Genomic DNA, 26,422 nt, shown 5'->3' with positions numbered 1-26,422 from the left:
TGTGAAGAGCCCTGGCAGCTCTGCCAAGAGTTGGATCACTGGAAATGGACCTGCCCTGGAGTCAAAGGATGCCCAGGTCAGAGCTACGGATCTTATTGGCTCTAAGCTGAAAAGCCCTTCACTCAGCCCAACTTCCAAAGTGACCACTGCAGCTGAGGGTATGGTCAAGTAGGGTCAGCAACATTACAGGAAGAACTGTAAATTTCTTGTTAGAGATGCCCCCATCCTTTACCTGGCCAGCTCTCCTCCCAGGCCAGCCAAGTAATGAAAGTCAACAGAGTGCCTTCCCCTAGGAGGTTCACACCTCCCTTAGGATATACCCCATGTGAAGAGATAGATAGGTCTGGGCCTCTTAACTTACAAGGCCTAAAGCCCACCAGATTATTATCAAGCCCCTTCTGTCAGGTTCTATTTGCCTCTCAATCAGAAAACTTAATTGTAGCTTAGACAGCACCTTTCTTAGCTCCTCTAATAATGACTCTGTCCTTTGTTCTAGGCCCTGTCTAGTGCACTTGGGCCTCATTCCTTGGTAATCATAACCTCTACTCTACCACCAATGGCTCTACTCCCAATCTCTGTGTACTGATGGTCCTCTTCCCCACTTAATGCTGTATAATTGTTCAAACCTGGTAAATGCCACTCTTAGGATCATTGGTTACTATCCTCACTCTGTCTTTTATGACCTTGTCTAAACATGATCAGAGTCGGCAAACTTGGAAGGCTTCCATAGCCTTGGCAACTCATGACGACAGCCTAGGGTGGTTACTGGCACCATAAACTAGAGTGTCAATTTGTTGGGTCAAGAACAGGAGTCACTGTGCATTTGTTCCTCATGTGGGATCTCTGTCCTTAATGTGCTGTCCATTGTGATTTAATGCTATAACTAGTACTCAAACAGTATGTTTCACTTTGTGTTTCTATGTGGGTGCAAACTGTTGAAATCTTTATACTAAATTGATCTTCTGTATATATAGAGAATTGAAAATGAATCTTGATGTGAATGAAAGGGGAGAGGGAGCGGGAGAGGGGAGGGTTGCGGGTGGGAGGGAAGTTATGGAAGGGGGAAGCCATTGTAATCCATAAGCTGTACACTGGAAATTTATATTCATTAAATAAAAGTAACAGCCATTTCTCATATGAATAAACAGGCTTCAGCAGCTCACTGCTAGCACTTAGAGAGTTATAACGCAAATACCATTCTTCTAAGCCCAATTCAAATTGTTCTCCCTTCTATCCAAGGATGTTGCATCAGAAGATAACAAAGGGATGTGCTAAATGTGCTAAATCATGTATTATGGACATTTAGACAACAAATAGATCAGAGAAGGGAGTTAGAGAAATTGTTTTTAGGCACAAGATTCCCTGGCTTGCTTCCTGAAAACCCAGAAACACCCACTCCCTCTAAATCTCTCTCTGGCTCCCAAATAGTTTTTAAGAAACAAATCAGACAAAAAGTAGGGGGAAGGCAACATTTGGATATACAGTTAAAATACTGTTCTTAACCTAATCACAGTAAGAATCCCAAAGCATATTCTAATTAAATTTATACAGATCAAAAATTGCACAGGTTTAAAAATTCACCTCAAATAATAATAATTATTGCCAAGAGAGTCCTGAAAGGAAAAAAAAATGAGGTGGGAGTTTTCTAACTGTAACAGATTTTAAAATACTGTCCATTTAAAAATTTTAATATTTGCTTTCCTTTCATTTAATTTTAATGGCAGAGCGTAACAGAGACAGAGAGACATATCATCCTCATCACAGGCCCATTCCCCAAGTGGCAGCAACAACTGGGAATGGGCCAGGAAAAATAGGAGCCTAGACTTGATCCAAGCACTGAGGCAGTCCTATGTGGGATGTAGACATTCCATGTGGTATCCTAACCAATGTTCCAAACACTCACACCAGCATACTGCATATTTCAGAGGTAAGTGAGTTAAAGTGCACTGACAATCTGGGCTGTCACCTTTCCTGGGGCAGGCTGAGCAGGCTGCACGACCTGAACATGTACTCAGGCTGTCCATGGGCCACTTGCCCTGTGCTCTGCTTTCCTGGCCAGTGGCCTCAGGTACCAAGAGCCAGGTCCAAGACGAATGGATTTCTCACTAGGAGAGCTGTGCTGGCTCTTCTGCTGTCTGCCCTGATGAACCATAGCGCCGCCAAAATAGCTTTCCTGAAGCCAGAGCCTACCTACTTCTGTGCGCATGCTCAGCCATTGACTTCTAGAGGGCGCCTGAGCACTTGTGTTCTGGAGCGTTGCTTGGTTACAGAGACTGTGCGCTCAGAGGTTGGAAACGCCCTGTTGGGAGATTGACTGGAAACCAGTCGTTCATCTACAGGGTTATCCTTAGGCTTGAGAGGCGGTGAGAGTGGCCAGAAGTCTGGGCAGTGAAGATTTTACCTTCCCATTTCAGAAGGGCAAGTTTCTCTTCAGCTCCTCCATCAGGTGTGAAAATGACAGATAGGATGGTTACCACAAAGCTGTTGAGGCTGGTGAAGCAGACCGAGGGCAGTCACTCCTGTTTGCTCAGCGAAAATGGTGTAGCTGGTGGAGACAAGAACAGGTAACAGGGACTACAAGTTGAGTGTGAGGGGCGGGCCAGTGAAGGCTGGGGCTGATCGTACAGAGTGCTTGCTTACTGGGACTCGCAAGCTGCAGGGCCCTGCTGTAACCTGGGATGCTGGGCTTCTTGCCCTCTACAACTCCTCAGCACCTAATTGATATTTTTCCTCAGGATCACTTTGGCTATCCTATGACTATGGTCGTATATGAATTTTAGCATTGTTTCCTCTAATTAGTAAAAATGTCCCTATTTTGATAGGGATTGCATTGAACCTGTAAATTGTTTTAGAGACTATGGACTTTTAATGACATTAATTCTTCCAATTCATTTTGTGATTTTGATGATTTCTTTCAACAATATTTCATATTTTCCATTGTGTAACTCTTTCAATTATTTAGTTAAGTTTATTCCTGAGTATATAACTCTTGTAGCTATTATGGATACAATTTTTTTCTTGATTTTTCTTTCATTAAGATCATCACTGGTGTATAAATATACTTCTGCTTTCAGATGCTGATTTTGTATCTTATGCCTTTATGAAAGTTTATACAGAACATTTCCTTATGCTTAAATGCTGTTAGAAAAACTGTAGTGGGTATATCTAAATATATCCATTTCTTTCTGATATTATTCCTAGAAAGACTTATTTTATAATTCTTTTTCTTATTTTCTCAAAGTTATTTATTTGAATTGAGAGATAGAGAGAGAGATCTCATTTCTCTCTGCTGGTTGACTCCCCAGATGCCTCCAACAGCTGAGTTTGAGTCACATTGAAGTCAAAACCTCAAACTCTATCCAGGTCTCCTGCATGGATGGCAGGAACTCAAGTACTTACATCATTATCTACTTCATTCCTGGTTACATTATTAAGAAGCTGGGTTGGAAACAGAATTTCTAGGACTCAAAATGGCACTCTGAGATGGGAAGTAGTAGTCTCTAGTGGTGGATGAACCTGCTGCACCATAATGCCTGCCCCAACTTAACTGCTTCAAACATCTGTAACTCTTTCTTGCTATTACTTTTAATTATTGAATATTTATGAGCATGTATTTCATTCATGAATGTGTATGCATTTAACATTAACAGTACACATTTTTTCATGAATGATTAACTACATTGTGTAGTCATGATATCTGCATTAGGATTAGGAGATTAGGAGAAGAGGGAGATGATCACCTGGGAATTCTGAGTACTGTCCATTGCTACTTACATCTTTCAACATAATTTTTACTGATGTTAAAACATGAAACATACTTCTTTCATTTTTAAAAAGATTATTTTAGATTGATGAAATAGAGGCAGAGAGATGTCCCATCTAACAGTTATTTCCCAAAATGACTTCATTGGCCAATGATGTCCCAGGGTACAGCCAGGAGCCAGGAGACCAGTCTTGGCCTGTCATATGTGCAGCAAGGAATCAGCCACTTCAGCAATCACCTGCTAACCCCCAAAGAGCACAATAACAAGAATTTGCCATCAGGAGCCCCTTGCAGGAATCAAATCCAGGTTTTCTGATTTGGGATGAAGTCATACTAACTGGTTTCTTAACTATTGGCCAGATGCCCACAAATATGATTCTTAGACTTGACTTATTTATCTCCATATATGTCCATAGGACTTTTTTAAAATTTATAATTATCAATCTATGATTAGTAATGTAATTATGTGCTAACTGTATTACTTCTGCATAGTAAAATTCTACTCATATGCATGATTCATTTATTTAAGTCAGTGTAGTATAGCATAAAATATTTCCTAAGGCTTAGAGTGAAATCATCATTTGGGGTTCTAAAACTAAGTGTATCTAAAACCCAAAGATTGGGGCTGGCACTGTGACCACCAAAGCCAACAGCCCATGTGGGCACTATTTCATGTCCCAGCTACTTCACTTCCAATCTATGTCCCTGCCTATAGCCCAGGAAAGCAACAGAAAATGGCCTAAGTGTTTGAGCTCCTGCTACCCATGTTTGAAACTGGAAGAAGTTCCTGACTCCTGGCATCAGGCCTGGCTTGCCCTGGCTATTGTGACCATCTGAGAGTGAATCAGCTGGTCAAAGATCTTTCTCTCTAAAGCTCCCTCCATCACTGTATCTCTGACTTTCAAAGAAAATCTAATTAAAAATCCAAAGATTACTTCAATTCATCTTATGGCCAAATATTATTTTATATTTTAAATGGATGTATATACATATGTAAATCTCTTGGTGAGGATTAAAGAAAAATAGGTTGAATTATATTTTTACAGCTTGGAACTGAGACAATAATATGATTGCATTTGGGTTGCCAAGTATATATCTATAGGAAACAATTCAGGATGAAGAAAAAAAAGAATAACAATAGATAAAAAAGGAGAAAGAACATTTTAAAGCATTTTTCCTATCCATGCCAATAATGTTCCTCTTTAAATCTGACCTTTTCTTCTTAAACTTCCTTCCATTGGGTTCAACTGCTTCTTCCATGTTTATTCAGCTAGTGAGAACACTAGACAAATTTTTTTTCTGCACAATGACAAAGAGGCGTAGCAGACATAAAAAAAGGAAACTTGGGATTATACCTAATTTCTGCCACTTATTGTATCCAGGTAAATCATTATGGGCTTTAAATTTCAGGTGCTTAATTTGAACAACCACTGGAATCGTATGTTAAGTGCAGATGGAAATAATAAATGCTGTTTCACTAGTCTGCAAGATTGCTTAAAATCTTAAAATTCAGTGTGATCTTATTCCATCTATAGAAAAATGGGGAATATTAACTGGAAGAAATGAAAAAATATAGTAGAACATAAATAACAAGAAAACCAGTAAATAAAGTTTTAAAAATCAGTAAAAGATAATAGAAAGTTACACACGAATGAAAAAGCACTAGGAGAAAATAATTTAAGACAGAAAGACAAGATACTGTCTGTAAGGGCAAGCTAGAAAGTCAGTTAAGTAGATAAATCAATTAGAATTATCATCTAAATATATAAATACATGCTAAAATAATAAACATAGTCTATGTATAAATGTCCTTCACTTCAACCCAAATTAATTAATAACCCAAATTTATCAGCAAGTTAACAACAAAATAAAACCAATCTAGCTGAGAAGTAGTTAAAGGACATCAATAGACAGTTCTCAAAATAAGAAATATCAATGGCCGACAAATGTATAAAAAAGGCTTAACATCACTAGCCATCAGGAAATTTCAAATCAAAACCACAATGACTTATCACCTCACGCTTCTTAGAATGGCTAAAAACAGAGACTAATAAATGCTGGTGAGGATACAGACAAAAGGGAACACTTATACACAGTTGGTGGGAATGTAAATTAGTGAAGCCACTGAGGAAAACAGTGTGGAAATACTAGAAATAAACTTGCCTAATGATCCAGCAATCCAACTACTGGGTATACACCCAAAAGCCTTGAACACAATGAATAAAAGAGATACCTGAACCACCATGTTAACTGCAGGACTGTTCACAGTAACCAAAATTTGGAACCAACCAAGTTGGATAAAGAAAATGTGGTATGCATACACAATGGAATATTAGTCAGCTATAAACAAATGAAATTCTACCATTTGCAACAAAATGGATGCAACTAGAAGACATCATGTTGAGGGAAATAAGCAGGACCCAGGAAGAAAAATATGCAGGTTCTCCCTTATATGTGGGAGTGAAAATTTTAAAAACAAATTAAAAAGAAGGAAGTGTCTGTGTGTATCAGTATCACTGCAAATATAATTTTGTAAAACTGTTTTATACATTTATCAAACCAGTGGTTAAGAATGTTGTGCTACTGTAGTTTGAATGATCTATGATTACTTAAACATTTACTGTATTTGAGTGAAATGGCCATTTTTTTCCATTCAATTATTGTTCATATCCATTATTTATGTTCCCATTAATCTAGGGACATTTAGCTTTTTACTTGTTAAACGTCTTACTCATTTAAACTTCTTACTTACCTTTTTACTGTAATGTAAATTTAAAATATGTTGTCTCAAAAACTAAAAAAAAAGATAGAAGGAAGGAGGGTGACAAAGAGGGAAGAAGGTTATATTATTGTGTTCTTAGATTTGCATGTATAAGTCATATTGAATCTCTTAAATATTGCATAAATTTAAAACTACATTTCGAAAGAAAAAAATGTAGAGAGAAAGACAGAGAGATCTTTTTTTCTCCTGGTCCACTCCCCAACAGTCTGTAACATCAAGGACTGGCCCTGGTTGAAGCCAGGAGTTGGGACCTCCATTCAGGTCTCAACATGGGTGGCAGGGTTTCAAGTACTTGAGTTATCACTGGATGCTTCCCAAGGTGCATTTAGAGGAACCTTGACTGGAAGCAGAAGTGAAACTAAATTGCAGGCATTCCATATATTGGATGCAGACACCACAAGCAGTGGTTTAAATTGCTATGCCAAAATGCCTGCCCCCAGAACTTCTATTTTCCAATATCATTTCTCATGGTCAGTACTGTGGCATACCAGATTAAGCCTCTCCCTGCAGCACCAGCATACTTTACAGGTGCCTTTTTGAGTCCTAGATGCTCTGCTTCTGAGCCAGCTCCCCTTTAATGGCATAGAACAGTGGAGGATGGTCCAAGTGCTTGGGCCTCTGCAACCACATGGGGGACCCAGAAGCAGCTCCTGGATCCTGGCTTTGATCTAGCCCAGCCCTGGCCATTGTGGCCATTTGGGAAGTGAACGAGCAGATGGAATTCTCTTTCTCTCTCTCTCTCCCTTTCAAATAAATAAAAAGATTTATCAATATCATTCTCAACAGTAACATTTTGAGTTACAGTAATATTTTTTAAATTGTTCTACAAATATTTTCTTTTTTTGCAGAAATCACTAGGCCACAAGCAAGTTACATGATGAGGTCAAAGCATAGCAACTTCTTGGATTAATATCACTAATTCAACAATGTTTTGGGAGTCTTAAGTTTTTAAAAATGTCTTACATATAAAAATTTTAAAAATGTCATTCCATTTACATAGAAGCAGACTTTTAGAAATTTGTTGAGATGTGCATAACCCATATAAAGCACTACTTTTAATTCCAGCATCCTGCTAATGCACACTTTGGGATTCAGGAAATGATGGTTTATATAGGTGGATCCTGCCACTCATTTGGGAGTTGTTCATGGCTCCCAGCTTCAGCCTGGCCCAACCTGGCTGCTGTTGACATTGGAGTAGTAAACATATTGATGGGTGCTCTCTATCTGCATGCTTTTGCCTCTTCCTCTTTTCTCTCTCTCCCTTTCTCCCTCTCTCTCTCCCCTCACCTCCCTCCCTCCCTCTCATCTGTGTGTATGTGTTCTCTGTGTCTCTCAAAAAATATATAATTTTTAAAATGCCTTGTCCAGAATTATTAGTTCCAGTATATATGTATCTGAATGAGTTATTGAAGTATTTGCAGGCCGGTGCTGTGGCTCACTAGGCTAATCCTCCACCTGCGGCTCCAGCAACCTGGATTCTAGTCCCAGTTGGGGTGCTGGTTTGTCCTGGTTGCTCCTCTTCCAGCCCAGCTCTCTGCTGTGGCCTGGGAAGGTAGTGGAGGATGGCCCAAGTGCTTGGGCCCTGCACCTGCATGGGAGACCAGGAGGAAGCACCTGGCTCCTGGTTTTGGATCAGCGCAGCACACTGGCCATAGTGGCCATTTGAGGGGTGAACCAATGGAAGGAAGACCTTTTTCTCTGTCTCTCTCTCTAACTCCACCTGTAAAAAAAATAAAAATGAAGTATCTGCACGTGTATTTAAAGATAAAGAAGACCTGGTGTAAATGTGAGCATCTGGCTGTAAACCAAGAACCTCCAAGTTTGTAGCATGCATGAAGAAAGTCTTTTGTATTTTATGCAAGAAAACTCATCTTTCTTATGAAATCATCTTATCATCAAAGAAATAAAGCCAAGATTGTTGGTGATAAATCATTCTCAAAGCATTTAACAATATTTTAAAAATGAGACTTGAGGAAAGTAGAATCTATGTGTGTTTATAAAAGAAGAAATTATGGTCTTGGCCAAGTGTAAATACTTCTAATTGGAAATCAAATGACAGAAAATTTTCCATTCATAAATATGACCTAAATTTGCATTATTTAGATAATCTCATTTAAAAAAAATCTTAAATGGACCACTCTAATACAATAAGGGAACAACATTCTATTATTTTACTGCATTTTACAATCTTGCATTAGCACAGAAAGAAACTGTACCAACTATCCATCATTCTCTATTTCTCCCTCACAGTAACTCTTAGAAATCATGAATGTGTTTGAATGTATTAGTCTATCCTAGATATGGTATATAAATTAAATCATCTAATATCTGAACTTTCATCAGTGGATAGATCACTCAACAGCTTGTGGTGAATGAGCACTAAGTTGCTCTTTGTTGCCAATTTCCACTGCATCAGCTCATCAGCTGATACACATTTGGTTTGTTTTCCACTTTTAGCTGCTGAGAATCACACATCTAGGAAATAAGTATAAAAATGTTTGCCATTCTTTTGAGTATATACTAAGGAGTTGGATTACATGATTGCATGATAATTCTGTTTGGATTTTGAAGAACAGTCTAATTCTGTGTTTGAAGAACAATGTGAAAAAATATTTTCCATAGTGGATGTGGTATTCTACATTATTACCAGCAATATACAAACATCAGTTTTCTCCAGGATTTTGCCAGTGATTTTTAATTTTTATTAGTGTAATTTATATGGATATGAATTCAAAAGTAGACTTGGATGAGTCATCTGAGCATCTTTTCAAGTACTTGTTTGCAACCTGTGAATGCTTTTTGGAGAAAAGTTTATTCTGAACCTTCCTCCATTTTAAATACAAAGTTTTTGTTGTTGTTGGGTATTTTGTTGTTGGGTAGTGATTGTTCTTTTTATATACTAGGTACTAATTCTTATCATTATATAATTTCCAGATAAGACAGCACTTTAAAATGTGTGGAAGATAGAATTAAAAGGTAGGTTTATTTTGGGGCAATATCTAACATGGTGTAGTTTGTTTAGCCAGTAAACTTAAGCACAACCATCTAAAATGTTTTTAGTTTCTTTCTACCAATACGTTTAAACATATGATACACAGATTCAGGTCACACAAATTAAAATGTATCTTTGATTGATTTTAGTAGCTTAAATTTATGGACAATCTTATCTATAAGCCATTTAAAATAAAACTCTTAATAAAATTTCCCCATGTGGACATACAATATGTACACACATATAAGATAGCATAGTAGACCAATATAGCAATTTTAATAATAGCTTTTAAAATCTTTAACTCTTTTTGTAGATTGCCAATTGATTTGAATTGCTTTTTGTTTTTAGTAACCTCAGTTAACCATACTTTCTCTCAGTTGGTACTCTTAATACATTATTGGCTTCAGCTGTTTACAGAGCCATCCCAAAGTACTGAATACAATAAAAGTGGCCGGAAAAAGTCCATAGGAACCTATAGGAGGACAGCTAAACACAGAACCAACAACGCTTTAGTTTTATGGGCAGCACATCATATATAACTATGGATGACAAAAGACTTTAAGTTGCCATGTTTAAAATTATAAACTCATCAACCAATAAGAGGCACTTGCTTACTTCACAGTATTTTTGAAAGCACCTGTAGGATTTTACAAGTATTTAACTCTTTAGGCCTCTGGGGCTTTCTCATTAAGATAACTATCATGTCTAGTATCACAACATCATTAGACTTTTTAATTCTCAAACATTTGCATTAATAGCATTTTCCATTATAGAAACTTAAAGTTTGGTACCACATCACATCTTGACAGTACTTCTAACATAATCCAAATAGCCTGATTAGTTGGTGTCTCTATAAGATGAGAGACATAGGTCCTTTGATTTTTTCAGTTAGGCCCAAACTGGAAAAACCAAAGTCCAGGATTTACTGGAAATTTTAGAGACCAGATTGTTTGAAACTTTGATTTTTTGAATACCTGTCAAGAATGCCAAGAAGGCTCAAAATCCAAAATATCTGGTTGAAATAAGATTTCTTAAAATCATGACATAACATAGACCAAATTTGATCATTGTTACAAGGTGATTATTCAAATCTTTGAAAATAAGCACATATTTAAATATCCCATAGCTCTTAATAAAAATGCAGCTGTTTTTGAACAATTAGAATTTAACAGACATCAAGAGAACATAATAGATTACTTTAACACATTGCTTTAACAGAGCATCAGAGTTTAATTCTATGTCAAAGAGAAATTGAGCTTCCTGTGATCTTTTGCTGTGAGGTTTCCTTCCTTTACCTTCTTTCATATTGGTGACCATGTTTCTGTGTTCTGTGTGTAACACATCTTTAAGCATCTTTTGCAGGGCAGGATGAGTGGCAACAAATTCTTTCAGTTTCTGTTTGCTAGGAAAACTCTTAATTTCACCTTCATTCACAAATGAGAGCTTTGCAGGATATAGTATTCTGGGCTGGCAGTTTTTCTCTCTTAGTACCTGGGCTATGTCTCGCCATTCCCTTCTAGCTTGTAGGGTTTCTGATGAAAAGTTTGCTGTGAGTCTAATTGGAGATCCTCTAAGAGTTATCTGACGTTTCTCTCTTGCACATTTTAGGATCTTTTCTTTATGTTTCACTGTGGTGAGTTTGATTACAACATGTCGTGGTGAGGATCTCTTTTGGTCATGTTTATTAGGGGTTCTATGAGCTTCCTGTACTAAGATGCCTCTGTGCTTCTCCAAACCTGGGAAATTTTCTGCTAGTATGTCACTGAAAATGCCTTCGAATGCTTTCTCCCTCTCCATGCCTTCAGGAACTCCTAGAACCCGAATGTTGGGTTTTTTAATAGTATCCTGTAGATTCCCGACAATATTTTTTAGATTTCTAATTTCTTCTTCTTTTCTTTGGTTTGCCTGTTTTCTTTCCTGTTCTCTGTCTTCTAAGTCTGATATTCTCTCTTCTGCTTCGCCCATTCTGTTTTTAAGGCTCTCTAATATGTTTGTCATTTGATCTATTGAATTCTTCATTTCATTATGATTTCTCGTCACTATCCCAGTTTCTTGTTCCACTAGTTGTTTCATTTCATTTTGATTCCTCCTTAATATTTCATTTTCACGAGAGAGATTTTCTATCTTGTCCATTAAGGATTTCTGTAGTTCAAGAATTTGTTTTTGAGAACTTCTTAATGTTCTTATCAATGTTTTGAGATCCGCTTCTTGCATTTCTTCTATTTCATCACCTTCATAATCTTGCATTGGGGTGTCTTGTTCATTTGGGGGCGTCATAGTGTCTTCCTTGTTCTTGTTAGTTTGGTTTTTGCATTTGTTGTTTGGCATGTTGGCGATATTTGGTTTCTTCACTGTGGTGTTTTTTCTTGTTACACTATGGCTCTATATTAACTGGACTGCCTGCTTTCAGTGGAGCCTTAGAGGCTTGAGATGAGTGTGGACTGAGAGCTCTGTTTGGTTCCTCAGGGTTGAGGGTGTGTCAAGATGACACTCCCAGGTTAGGCGTGGTAAATGTCTCTTTCTTTTGTTGATTCGAAAGGGAAGTAATTCCGCACAGCTGAATGTAATTGGAGGTAGTTAGCAGGCAAATGATATACCCACAGGAGCCAGAGATCTGAAGCTCTTTCCCAAGGACCACACAGGGAATCTGCTCCCCTCAGTGTGGTCTCCAATTCTCCTGCAGTCTCCCACTGGGTTGCCAAGTTAGATGCTAATCTCCTGTTATTTCACCCCTCCCCCCAGAGTCAGGTTTTTCTGCTAGGCTCAGGGCCAGAGCAGACCTGGGGTCTCCCTGCTTATGACGTATGTCCAAAATGGCACCTGCTCTGTCTTGCTCGCCTTTGAGAGGTGAGCGGAGAGAGAGAAACTTGTGTCCGTATCGGTCACTTTTTTATTTTTTTCCTCTCTCTCTTCTAGTTAGCCTGTTGAATTTTTCCCCACGGAGTTTCAAGCCTCGTTCCCTCTAGCCTCCTCTTTCCACTTGCCCGCTGGTGTCTCGGGCTATTGAGATTCGGCTCACCTCGCGTTCCAGCGCTGGTGTGTTGAGTCTGTCACTGGTGTCCCAAACTTGGTCTCCCACGCTCTCCATGCAGGTCCACTGTGAATCACTAGTTCCAGAAGAGTTTGCTCTGCTGTTTCTTCCCCTACTCTTCCTTTACCCTGCAGTATCTCCACTTATATTAACCTGTCTCGACCCCCGGACTAATAGTGTGCTCCCTGCCTATTCCGCCAACTTCCACATACAGGATTCTTATAATAAACATCCTCTCCATGAACTTAAGTATCCCTGTGTACTCTTCCATTCTGTGAACTGTGTTTTTGGGTTTATAGAATCATTTGATACACAAAAGTTTAATTTTAGTGAAGTGTAACACATGTTTTTCTTTTCTTCACTCTCTTTTACCCCCCAGTAATCTCCACGGGGTGTTTTCTCAGCAGAGGCCAGCTCACAGAATATGGTAAACATGGATCAGAAAGGGGTGATGAAATAAGGAGCAGAGAGTCAGGGTAGAGAAGCGAATACACAAGGAATCTGGAGGTCTTCATGCTGAGACACAAAGGCTCCAATGTGAGGGCAGTTGAGGGCCCCCAACATGCACTTTCTGGCAAGAGACAGCCTCCACCATGGGGTTTATTAATATTCAAAAACAAAATACAAGAGCAGAAACCACATCTGTTTGGTTGATAGTCTCCCTCCATGCCCATGGCTAGTCCAAGTTTTTCCATCCTATTGAAAGCATTGACAAACAATTCTGGTCCACAGCCCATCTTTCAAAAGAAAGATGAAGAAAAGAGGAAGGGCAAATGCCAGCTCACCCTGCCCCTACACAGGATCATGAGGAAGCAAGGATCCTGGGGCCAGAATGAGGCCACAGTTTCTATATCCCAACTCTTAGCCATCCTGCGTGGGGTGCCTCTCCTATGCTACTCCAGAGTGCTGAGGGAGGAGAGGTGGAAGAGACAGGGAAGTCTGGGTGTGACAGAGGTGGCAGCAGCATCCAGGGGACACAGTGCTGCCAGCGGACTGGAGTGGAATTCTGAGGGGTGCCAGGTGTCTCTGGTTCCATGACCACAGTGGATTCTGGGGTTCAACTGCTGCCCTGAAAAACACAGGTTCCTGTCCTTTCCACGGGGCTTGCTCAAAACAAAAACGTCAGTTGGAAACCACCAATAGTACTTTCCAGTTGTCTTGTTCTGCTTACTATTGTTGTCATTGTTACTGTTATCTGACTACAAAGACAGTGTGAGACTTCACAGGTAGACTAGCTTTCCTGGTGGAAGGGCTTGGGTACAGAGAGCAGAGTATGTGGATTTTTTTGCATTATGTTTTAAAGCAGAAACAAAAAGGCTGATTGGAGTGGGGTGGAGGGATTTGCTAGAAGTTTCTATCTAAAATAATCAGCCCATCGAAAAATAAAAACAAAACAAGAAATATCTGTGTGAATCAGTATTGATGCAAATATGATTTTATAAAATGTTCACTATACATGACTGAAATGGTCACTTCTTTCCATTCAATTACTGTTTATAGCCATTATTTATATTCCTGCTAAACTAGGTTGCTTTTTACTTGTTAAACTGCTTATTTGGTGAAGCAGTCAGCCTTTTATTGTTGTGTAAATTTAAAATATGTTATCTCCAAGTGTAAAATGAGAAAGCAAGCAAGAAAGGGAGAGAGAAGGATGGTGGGGTGGAGAGGGGGAGGGAGGTGGTCAGGGACAGAAGAAGGAACTATCATTTTATTCTCAGAATTTTATCTAAAAATGATATTGAATCTTTTAAAAATTAATTATTTTAAATTGAAAATATAAATATTCCCCTCCCCAAAGAACCCTTGAAAACAATTTTTTTTAAATCCTGAAAACAGTAAAACTCCAAATAAACAAACAACAAAGTGTCATATACAGAAAGAGTGAATTAAGTCCATTTATTAATAGCAGCTAAAATTTATCTATGAGTGACTTCAGTCCAAATTAAGGGAGCTAATGTGGGCTTGTCACTTAAACAGGTGTAATTCCTTTTCAAACTCACCCTGATGAATATTTCTTCACCAGTTTGCTCCAAGCCAGAGAAATATTACTGCACATCTATGTAACTCATTATTTCCTATTTTAAAAATAAGTAAATCAATATCTGAAAATATTTCAACACAAAGAAATTACAGAATTTCAGGAGTCATCACATTTTTGAGGTATGACATAAATAGCAGGTGGACACTTGGATATAACATTGAAATATTGATACAGGCTGAGAGCTCTGCAAGAATATTAGTGACAGAGGTGCAAATTTCACAGCCTAAGGCTTACTCTTGCTGTCACCTGAGTGTTACATACTTTTCTATATTATGCAAACTGTAAGTGATTGGGTGGTGAAAACTTGCAAGTGGAAGGAATGTTTTCTTCTTTCTGCACAAACATTGCTGAATACTGAGCCATCTGGGAGAAGGCACTCTCCTAATGGTACAAGTATACGGTATTTCAAGACTCTACTCCACGAAGTAATTATTGAACCTAAATATTACCTCAGGTCCCTCAAAAGTAGTCTTGGTACTGGAAATGTTATTTTTATAATGTTTATTTGCATTTTCCCATTGAAGATTTTACCTACGTACTCACCTTTAATCAAGGAAAATATGAAATAATTTAGGATAGTTTTCTGCCTTTTCTCTTTAATTATAGTCCAGCTGACCTCATAGAAGATATGAGGAGTCTTGAATGAATTAATGTAGGAGAAAATAAGTGACAAATACAAAGAACCCTTGAAGACAAATGAAAACAAATCTGGCCGGATTGATTTCTTAATAAAAATATTGAAAAGTAGCTTCTAGGCTGGTGCCGTGACTCACTAGGCTAATCCTCCACCTGCGGTGCCAGTACTCCAGGTTCTAGTCCAGTTGGGTCACTGGATTCTGTCCCGGTTGCCCCTCTTCCAGTCTAGCTTTCTGCTGTGGCCTGGGAGTGCAGTGGAGGATGGCCCAAGTGCTTGGGCCCTGCATCCGCATGGGAGACCAGGAGGAAGCACCTGGCTCCTGGCTTCAGATCAGCGTGGTACACCAGCTGTAGCAGCCATTTAGGGATGAAAAAATGGAAGGAAGACCTTTCTCTCTGTCTCTCTCTCTCTCACTGCCTAACTCTGCCTGTCAAAAAAAAAACATGATAACTTTTTGAGAACAAGGTTTCTGACTCTAGCAGTTATTAACTCTTAACTCCTAACTCTTACCAGTATGCATTGACACAAAAATTATAAAGTGATGGATACTTAGATTTCTCAACAAACCACATAATTTTAAGGAAAAAATTGTCACTTATCACCAGCTATCAGTCTGAAAATGTTCTTGGAAAAAAAGCAAATAATATTTATTTATTTATTAAAAAAAAACCTCTATATGGAGCCAGTGCTGTGACATCGTAGGTAAAGCCAACTCCTACAGTGCCCACATCCTATATGGGTACAGATTCAAGTCCTGGCTGCTTCACTCTCAATCCAGCTCTCTGCTATGGCCTAGGAAAGTAGTAGAAGAAGGCCCAAGTCCTTGGGTCCCTGAATCTGCATGGGAGACCCGGAAGAAGCTCCTGGCTCCTGGCTTTGGATCCGTGCAGCTCTGGCCATTTCAGCCCATTAAGGAGTGAACCAGTGGGTGAAAGACCCCTCTTTCTCTCTTCCTCTCCTTCCCTTTCTGTATAACTGACTTTCAAATAAATAAATAAATCTTGAAAAAAAAAAAACCTCTATGATACTCCTTATTTAAACCAGTTGCTTGCATGTAAATATGCAGATTGACTTTTGCTAACATATGGAGATTAATGTGCTTCCCTGGCACGGAGCTCTCTGAAGAGTTTAAATGCTTATATGTGTGCTTTCATTTTATTTGCTTATCATCCAGACTGCATTTATTAAATATCTGTATCAACTGTCTTGATATTTAATAGTACTTACATATTTATAACCTGAGCTAATCCTCATAACTTCCCTCTCTTGAATAGCTATGCCTTTCACATTGTGCTTTTTTCACACAAATGCAAATGCAAAATCAACTCTTGTATGCTACTTTAGAATTTATAAAAGGCCTTTTGTATAAGATTTGCAGAAACTGTAAAAACTTAGCTTCTAGTACTTGAACTTACTTGGCCATGTGAAGCTGCCAAAAAGGACATGGTTTTCTCATTACAGATGAGAAATAGGTATGAAGAGACAGTTCCAACAGTTAGATTCTATTGATCAGGCATAGATTCTAATTAGGTCTCAGGTAGACACACATCTAGATTTTTCTCCTTATGGTCTCTGTGTCAGAATTCCAGCCTGTGAGTGACTTTCACAGTCTATCCAAGGTTCTCAGTCAAAAATGTATTGAGGTTTGTATTGGTGATATGAAGCATGTACCTATATATTACACTCATTTAATAAATAAGTATTGAATCATATGAAAGTAAACTTAGATATAAGAATACGATGCAAAGACTTGAGATGAAGACCATATGTTTAAACAGTTACAGTCTTACAGTTTGTAAACAAGTTTTTTTTGTTTTGTTTTTTTATTTTATTTTTATTTAGTGAATATAAATTTCCAAAGTACAGCTCATGGATTACAAAGGCTTCCCCCCCACAACTTCCCCCCACCTACAACCCTCCCCCCCCCGCCACTTGCTCTCCCCCTCCATGCCCATCAAGATTCATTTTCAATTCTCTTTATATATAGAAAATCAGTTTAGTATATATATATAGATTTCAACAGTTTGTCCTCCCATAGCAACACAAAGTGAAAAAATACTGTTGGAGTACTAGTTATAGCATTAAATAACAGTGTACATCACATTAATGACCGAGATTCTGCAAGATATTTTTTTTAAAAAAAAGATTGATTATTTTTCTATGTAATTTCCAATTTAAAACCAAGGTGTTTTTTTTTTTCATTTTCAATTATCTTTACATACAGAAGATCGCTTCAGTATATACTAAGCAAAGCTTTCATCAGTTTGCACCCACACATAACCACAAAGTGCAAAAATACTGTTTCAGTACTAACTATATCATTACTTCACCTTTGACAACCTATTAAGGACAGGTCCCACATGGGACACAAGTACACAGTAACTCCTGATGTTGATTTAACAATTTAACACTCTTGTTTATGGCATCAGTAATCTCCCTAGGCTCTAGCCATGAGTTGCCGAGGCTATGGAAGCCTTTAGGGTTTGTCGACTTCGATCCTATTCCGACAAGGCCATAGTCAAAGTGTAAGTTCTCTCCTCCCTTCAGAGAAAGTTACCTCCTACTTTGATGGCCCCGTTCTTTCCACTGGGATCACACTCGCTGAGATCCTTCATTTAGGTCTTCTTCTTCTTCATCTTTTTTTTTTCCCAGCGTGTCTTGGCTTTCCATGCCTAAAATACTCTCATAGGCTCTTGAGCCAGATCCAAATGCCTTAAGTGCTGATTCTGAGGCCAGAGTGCTATTTAGGACATCTGTCATTCTATGAGTCTGCTATGTATCCTGCTTCCCATGTTGGATCCTTCTCTCCCATTTTTTTTATCAGTTAGTATTAGTAGACATTAATCTTGTTTGTGTGATTCCTTTGACTCTTAGGCCTATCAGTGTGATCAGTTGTGAACTGAAATTGATCACCTGGGCTGGTGAGATGGCACTGGTACATGCCACCTTGATGGGATTGTGTCGGAATCCCCTGGAACTTTTCTAACTTCATCATTTGGGGCAAATCCAATTGAGCATGTCCCCTATTATACATCTCCTCCCTCTCCTTTTCTCATTCTTATATTTAACCGGGATCACTTTTCAGTTAATATATAGACACCTCAGAATAATTGTATGTTAATTATAAAGTTTACAAAAAATACTAAAATAGATAAAGTGTTACATTGTACATCAATAGTCAGCACCATAGCTGATCAAGTCACTATTTCTCATAGTGTCCATTACACTTCCACAGGTTGCCCTTTGGTGTTCAGTTAGTTGTCGACGATCAGGGAAAACAAATGACATTTGTTTCTTTGGGAGTGGCTTAATTCACTTAGCATGATGCTTTCCAGATTGCTCCACTTTGTTGCAAATGACTGGGTTGCATTGTTTTTGACTGCTGTATAGTATTCCATAGAGTACATGTCCTATAGTTTCATTATTCAGTATACTGATGATGGGCATTTTGGTTGGTTCCAGGTCTTAGCTATTGTGAATTGAGCTGCAATAAACATTAATGTGCAGATGGCTTTTTTGTTTGCCAATTTAATTCCTTTTGCGTAAATTCCAAGGAGTGGGATGGCTGGGTTGAATGGTAGGGATATATTCAGGTTTCTGAGGAATCTCCAGACTGACTTCCCATAGTGGCTTAACCAGTTTGCAGTCCCACCAACAGTGGGTTAGTGTCCCTTTTTCCCCACATCCTCTCTAGCATCTATTGTTGGTTGATTTCTGAATGTGGGCCATTCTCACCGGGGTGAGGTGAAACCTCATTGTGGTTTTGATTTGCATTTCCCTGATGGCTAGTGATCCTGAACATTTTTTCATGTGTCTGTTGGCCATTTGGATTTCCTATTTCAAAAAGTGTCTGTTGAGGTCTTTGGCCCATCTCTTAAGTGGATTGTTTGTTTTGATGTTGTGGAGTTTCTTGATTTCTTTGTAGATTCTGGTTATCAACCCTTTATTTGTTGCATAGTTTGCAAATATTTTTTCCCATTCTCTCGGTTTCCTATTCACTTTCCTGACTGTTTCTTTTGCAGTACAGAAACTTCTCAGTTTGATGCAATCCCAATAGTTAATTTTGGCTTTGACTGCCTGTGCTCCTGGGGTATTTTCCAAGAAGTCTTTGCCTGTGCCTATATCTTGCAAGGTTTCCCCAATGCTCTCTAATAATTTGATGGTGTCTGGTCATAGATTTAAGTTTTTGATCCAAGTTGAGTGAATTTTTGTGTAAGGTGAAAGTTAGGGATCTTGCTTCATGATTCTGCACATGGAAATCCAGTTTTCACAGCACCATTTATTGAATAGACTGTCCTTACTCCAGGGATTGCTTTTGGATCCTTGATCAAATATGAGTTGGCTGTAGATGTTTGGGTTCATTTCTGGTATTTCTATTCTGTTCCATTGGTCGATCCATCTGTTTCTGTACCAGTACCATACTGTTTTGATAACTACTGCCCTGTAGTATGTCCTGAAATCTGATATTGTGATGCTTCCGGCTTTGTTTTTGCTGTATAGGATTGTTTTGGCTATTCGAGGTCTCCTGTGTCTCCATATTAATTTCAGCATCATTTTTTCCAGATCTGAGAAGAATGTCTTTGGTATCTTGATTGGTATTGCATTGAATGTATAAATTGCTTTTGGGAGAATGGACATTTTGATGATATTGATTCTTCCAATCCATGAGCATGGAAGATTTCTCCATTTTTTGGTATCCTCTTCTATTTCTTTCTTTTAGGTTTTGTAATTTTCATCGTATAGATTTTTAATATCCTTGGTTAAGTTTATTCCAAGGTATTTGATTGTCTTTGTAGCTATTGTGAATGGGATTGAATTTAGAAGTTCTTTCTCAGCCATGGCATTGTCTGTGTATACAAAGGCTGTTGATTTTTGTGCATTTATTTTATATCCTGCTACTTTGTCAAACTCTTCGATGAGTTCCAGTAGTCTCTTAGTAGAGTTCTTTGGGTCCCCTAAATAAAGAATCATATCGTCTGCAAAGGGGGGCAGTTTGAGTTGTTCCTTCCCAATTTGTATCCCTTTAATTTCTTTTTCTTGCCTAATAGCTCTGGCTAAGACTTCCAGAACTATATTGAAGAGCAGTGGTGAGAGTGGGCATCCCTGTCTGGTACCAGATCTCAGTGGAAATGCTTCCAACTTTTCCCCGTTCAATAGGATACTGGCCGTATTTTTTTCATAAATTGCTTTGATTGTATTGAGGAATGTTCCTTTTATGCCCAGTTTGCTTAGGGTTTTCATCATGAAAGGGTGTTGCATTTTATCAAATGTTTCCTCTGCATCTATTGAGAGAATCATATGGTTTTTCTTCTGCAGTCTGTTAATGTGGTGTATCATGTTGATTGTTTTGCGAATATTGAACCATCCCTGCATACCAGGGATAAATCCCACTTGGTCTGGGTGGATGATTTTTCTAATGTGATGTTGCATTATATTGGCCAGAATTTTATTGAGGATTTTTGCATCTATGTTCATCAGGGATATTGGTCTGTAATTCTCTTTCAATGCTGCATCTTTTTCTGGCTTAGGAATTAAGGTGATGCTGGCTTCACAGATAGAGTTTGGGAGGATTCCTTCTTTTTTGATTGCCCTGAATAGCTTGAGGAGAATTGGGGTTAGTTCTTCTTTAAATGTCTGGTAGAATTCAGCAGTGAATCCATCTGGTCCTGGGGTTTTCTTTTTTGGGAGGGCCTTTATTACTGTTTCAATTTCTTTTCAGTTATGGGTCTGTTTAGGTTTTCTGTGTCTTCCTGGTTCAATTTAGGTAGGTTGTATGTGTTCAGGAATCTATCCATTTCTGATAGATTTCCCTGTTTGCTGGCATACAAGTCCTTGTAGTAATTTCTGATGATTCTTTTTATTTCTGTGGTGTCTGTTGTTACGTTTCCTTTTTCATTTCTAATTGTATTGATTTGGGTCATTTCTCTTCTTTTTTTTTAGTTAGTTGGGCCAGTGGGGTGTGAATTTTGTTTATTTTTTAAAAAAAAAACCAGCTCCTCATGTGGCTGATTTTTTGTAATGTTTTTTTTTTCTTCAATCCTGTTGATTTCTTCTCTTATTTTAATTATTTCTCTTCTCCTACTAGCTTTGGGTCTGGTTTGCTGCAGATTTTCTAGACCCTTGAGATGAACTGAAAGTTCATCTATTTGGTGCCTTTCCAATTTCTTGATGTAGGCACCTATTGATATAAATTTTCCTCTTAACACTGCTTTTGCTGTATCCCATAGGTTTTGGTATGTTGTGCTGTTATCCTCATTTACTTCCAGGAAATTTTTTATTTCTCTTTTAATTTCTTCTATGACCCATTGTTCATTCAGGAGCATGTCGTTCAATCTCCATGTGTTTGTATGTGCTCTGGGGATTCCCAAGTTGCTAATTTCCAACTTCATTCCTTTATGGTCTGAGAAGCTGCATGGTATGATTCTAATTCTTTTGAATTTGCTGAGACTTGCTTTATGGCCTAGCATGTGGTCAATCCTAGAGAAGGTTCCATGTACTGCTGAGAAAAATGTAAAGTCTTTCTGTGTAGGATAAAAAGTTCTGTAGATAACTGTTAGGTCCATTTGAGCTATAGTGTCATTTAAATCTACTGTCTCCTTGTTGGTCTTCTGTCCTGATGATCTGTCTATCTCTGAGAGTGGAGTATTGAAGTCCCCCAGTACTATTGTGTTGGGGTCTAAGTCCCCCTTTAAGTCCCTTAACAAGTCTTTTAAATAAACCAGTGCCCTGTAATTAGGTGCATATACATTGATAATCATTATATCTTCCTGTTGAATGGATCTCTTAATCATTATATAGTGCCCCTCTTTGTCTCTCCTAACAGTTTTTGTGGTAAAATTTATGTTATCTGATATTAAGATGGCTACGCCCCACTCTTTTTTCCTTTCTGTTGACATGGTATATCTTTTTCCAGCCTTTCACTTTCAGTCTATGTGCATCTTTATTAGAAAGATGTGTTTCTTGTAAGCAGCAGATAGATGGGTTTTGTTCTTTAACCCAATCGGCCAATCAGTGTCTTTTAACCGGATTGTTCAGGCCTTTAATGTTTAATGTGACTATCGATAAGTAGTAACTTTGCTCTATCATTTTTGGGTTTCCTGTGATCTTTTGCTGTGAGGTTTCCTTCCTTTACCTTCTTTCATATTGGTGACTGTGTTTCTGTGTTTCTGCGTGTATCATATCTTTAAGCATCTTTTGTAGGGCTGGACGAGTGGCGACAAGTTCTTTCAGTTTCTGTTTGCTGTAAAAGCTCTTTCTTTCACCTTCATTCACAAATGAGAGCTTTGTAGGATATAATATTCTGGGCTGGCAGTTTTTGTCTCTTAGTATCTGGGCTATATCTCACCATTCCCTCCTCGCTTGTAAGGTTTCTGATGAGAAGTCAGCTGTGAGTCTAATTGGGGATCCTCTAAGAGTGGTCTGATGTTTCTCTCTTGCACATTTTAAGATCTTTTCTTTATGTTTCACTGTGGTGAGTTTGATTACAACGTGTCGTGGTGAGGATCTCTTTTTGTCATGTTTATAAGGGGTTCTATGAGCTTCCTGTACTAAGATATCTCTGTCCTTCTCCAAATCTGGGAAGTTTTCTGCTAGTATCTCACTAAAAAGGCCTTCTAATCCTTTCTCCCTCTCCATGCCTTCAGGAACTCCTAGGACAGGAATGTTAGGTTTTTTAATAGTATCCTGTAGATTTCCCGACAATATTTTTTAGATTTCTAATTTCTTCTTCTTTTCTTTGGTTTGCCTGTTTCCTTTCCTGTTCTCTGTCTTCTAAGTCCGATATTCTCTCTTCTGCTTCCCCCATTCTGTTTTTAAGGCTCTCTAATGTGTTTGTCATTTGATCTATTGAATTCTTTATTTCATTATGGTTTCTCATCACTATCACTGTTTCTTGTTCTACTAGTTGTTTCATTTCATTTTGATTCCTCCTTAATATTTCATTTTCGTGAGAGAGATTTTCTATCTTGTCCATTAAGGAATTCTGTAGTTCAAGAATTTGTTTTTGAGAGCTTCTTAATGATCTTACCAATTTTTTAAGATCCACTTCTTGCATTTCTTCTATCTCATCATCTTCATAATCTTGAATTGGGGTGTCTTTTTCATTTGGGGGCATTATAGTGTCTTCCTTGCTCTTGTTGCCTTGGTTTCTACGTTTGTTTGGTATCCTGGAGGTGTTGCCAAAGAACTCTGATTCTTCAGTGTTGCCTAGGCTAAGGAGTTTGTTTTACTTATGTAAAGTAAGTGGTCCCTGCTCTTTGTCTTTCTGGGGTTTGTAAGGAGAGTGCAGAGAGAGGCTAGTGCCCCAGCTGGTTCCCCCCTTTTTTTTTCTTCCAGTCAGCCTGGTGTAGCTCCCCCTTCCCACCACATGAGCTCCGACCATGGTCTAAGCTTCACGGCCAATGTCTCCCAGTTACCTTTGCTTCCAGTGCTGGGGCTCAAATTCTGTGGGTGGGCTGTGTCCATGGCACACCTCCGTCGTGGTTGGGTCGGTGTGGCGCGGTGCGGCTGGGTGCTGCTAGGTGCAGCTCAGCGCAGCTTGGTGCGGCTCGGCAGGGCTCTGCACGGTGCGGCAGTGGGCCACCTTACTCTCCCAGTAGGTCCTCCGTGTCGCATCCACTAGATCCCGAAGAGTTTCCTCTGCAGTTTTTTCCTCTGAGACTCTTCTTCAGGGTACAGTAACTCCATCCTTGTTTAAATTTATTTTCCCAAACTGTTGTGTGTGCCCTCACTCTCCCGCTATCTTGGCTCCCCACTGTAAACAAGTTTTAAAATGTGTTACTGGAGTACTTGTTTGGCACAGTGATTAAACCTTCCACATCCTATTCAGAATGCTTGGGTTCAAGTCCCAGCTCTGCTTCTGATTCTAGCTTCCTGCTAATAGAACCCCGGGGGGAGGGCAGCAGATGATGGCTCAAGTATTGGAGTCCCTGCCACCTACATGGGAGCCCTAAATTGAGTTATTGGCTTCCATCTGCTCCAGCTCTGGTTGTTGCAGACATTTGGAGAACGAACAATGAATGTAAGAGCTCTCTGCATTTCAAATTACTGAAAACAAATACAAAAAACTTTTCTTTTTGGAAAGGCAGAGTTACAGAGAGAGAGGGAGAGACAGAGATGTCTTCCATCCATTGGTTCACTCCCCAGATGGATGCAACAGCCATTTCAGGAGCAAGCCGAAGCCAGGAGCCAGGAGTCAGGAGCTTCCTCTGGGTCTCCCATGTGGATGCAGGAGCCAAAGCACTTGGGCCATCTTAGGCCAATTCCCCAGGTGCATTAGCTTAGCTGGGACCTGGATCAGAAGTGGAGCAGCCTGGACTGAAACCAGTGCCCATATGGGATGCCGATGGAATTCTAACTTTCTATGCAACAGTGCCAGCCCCACAAAACTTTTTTAAAGTCTCTTGCTGCTTTCTGAATGATTTTCATTACCCCCTAACTGTTCTCCCTAGTAACAAGGCAGATTTTGCTCTCCCAGTCAGACTTGGAGTTCCTAGTACTGGCAGCTCATCCTGAGAACATGCTGACTGGATTCAGTTTGCAGACACAGGGTTCATGTCTTCCTCTGACAGGTCTAATGCAAAGAAAGGAGAGTGTCTAGAGTAATCAGTGCCTCATTCAAGTAAGTTGCTCCCACCCCCACTGCACCCCTATATACATTGTGTTCACTAATTAAAGGTTCTGGTGAGTTCTAAGTTGACCAGCAGTGACTCACGTAGAAAGCCGACTCCTCTCACTGTCAGAGTCAAAGACCCTAGTACGTCCCAGCAATGAGTTCATTGTGCCTCGCTCTCCCTCCCTTGCAAACAGGATGCCTGCCGGGCTCCCTGGGCCACTAGGAAGCCAGGAGCAGTTCCACAGCCAAGGAGCACAGATGCCCACCCAGAGCCCACTCAAAAGCAAGCCCACCTCAGGTGTCACCTTCTTACAATCACTGTCTCCTGCTGCCAGAGACTACCGGGCTTGCTTTGCAAAAATCCTGGTTCGCCCGCCCTCTAAGGAGGGGAGCAGAGGCACAGCTGTGCTTTCCGGAAATCTGCACAGCTATGGGGCAGAGATTCTGCAGGCTGAGGGAAAAGGAGGCCTGAGCTAGCCTGTGCCACAGCTCAGAGGCCTGGAAAAATTCCTCACCCTCTGTGGGCCTGCAGGTTGCGGCGTCTCGCCAGATGGCGCTCTAAGCGGTAGTCTCCTATGTCAACAGCTCCCTGGCTTCCAGCCAGTCAGCGGGCTTCAGTGCCCAGCGCCGCTCAGGCTAGGCTCCTGCCATAGGCCTTCAGCTAATCATCACTCTAGAAGGGTGGGGCTGGCCTCCAGAGACCCCGCCCCACGCCTGCGGGCTATAAAGGCTGTGGCCTGCTGCGGGCTTTGGGTTAGTAGTCTGTGTGCGGGGACTGGTGAATGTCGCGTGGTACCAAGAGTGTGGAAAAGCAGAAGACAAAACGGTCCTGGTGAGTACATGCAACTTGCTGCACACGCAGCACTTTGGGATATCCTGTAACCTAAACATCTGCAGAAAAGTCAAGCGCACAATGCGAATTTACTCAGGGAAATTGTATCTACCAGGGCTGTGCTTGCTTTGTGAGTGTGGACACTCGGGGAGGGTTTGGGAGGAGGCAGGTGGAGGGCGCTGGGGCCCGGTGGAGCGGCCTTGTGTGCGGCTGAGAACCATTTCGTCCCCAGGAACCCTGGCCACGCTGTGCTCTTGATCATCATGTGCTGCTGCTGGGGGGAGGGTGGTGGGCAGAAAATCGTTTACCTTTATTTTAAAATTAAGATTGATATATCGGGGGTCCTTGTCTATTTAGATAGGAATTCTAAATATCAAGTTTCTGTAAATGAGAAAACATGGTAGAGTCTAGCGTTTAGAGTGTGAGAGAAATGCACAGGAAGGTGAGGGTTTTACTAAGAGAAAATGGGTCAGAAATTGAAAGCGGCTGTTGCACACCAGGCTTTTCTAGGGAATAGACCCGAGGCTGCAAGGGAGAAAGAGCACGTGGGCAGGAGAGCAGCAGCAGGGCAAGCCAGCAGGCTCCAGAGGCAGCCAGAAGGCCCCACACCATGTGCAGGCCTTCACAGGCCAGAGCCATAGGGAGAGGAAAAACCGTGCAGGCGGGAATGACCACAAAACCACGTGGTGCAGGCAGACAGCTGAGGGGCTGCCAAAAGGCTGTGTGCTAGG

The 26,422-nt window shown here is 39.9% G+C and overlaps 1 protein-coding gene across 1 annotated transcript in view; it reads left to right on the top strand.

Annotated features, from left to right (window-relative positions):
- Positions 1-25,336, top strand: part of LOC133754138 (DNA-directed DNA/RNA polymerase mu-like) — a 51,948-nt gene extending 26,612 nt beyond the window's left edge. Inside the window, exons 2-3 of the mRNA XM_062184695.1 lie at positions 2,447-2,564; positions 25,054-25,336. Of these exons, the coding sequence (XP_062040679.1) occupies positions 2,447-2,564; positions 25,054-25,336 (401 nt within the window). The remainder of the gene's footprint in view (positions 1-2,446; positions 2,565-25,053) is intronic.
- The last annotated feature ends 1,086 nt before the right edge of the window (positions 25,337-26,422 follow it).

Source organism: Lepus europaeus, chromosome Y, assembly GCF_033115175.1.
Source record: "Lepus europaeus isolate LE1 chromosome Y, mLepTim1.pri, whole genome shotgun sequence".
NCBI classification, from domain to species: Eukaryota; Metazoa; Chordata; class Mammalia; order Lagomorpha; family Leporidae; genus Lepus; species Lepus europaeus.
The sequence above is the reverse complement of the archived record's forward strand: the minus strand, read 5'-3'. Positions and strand labels throughout refer to the sequence as shown.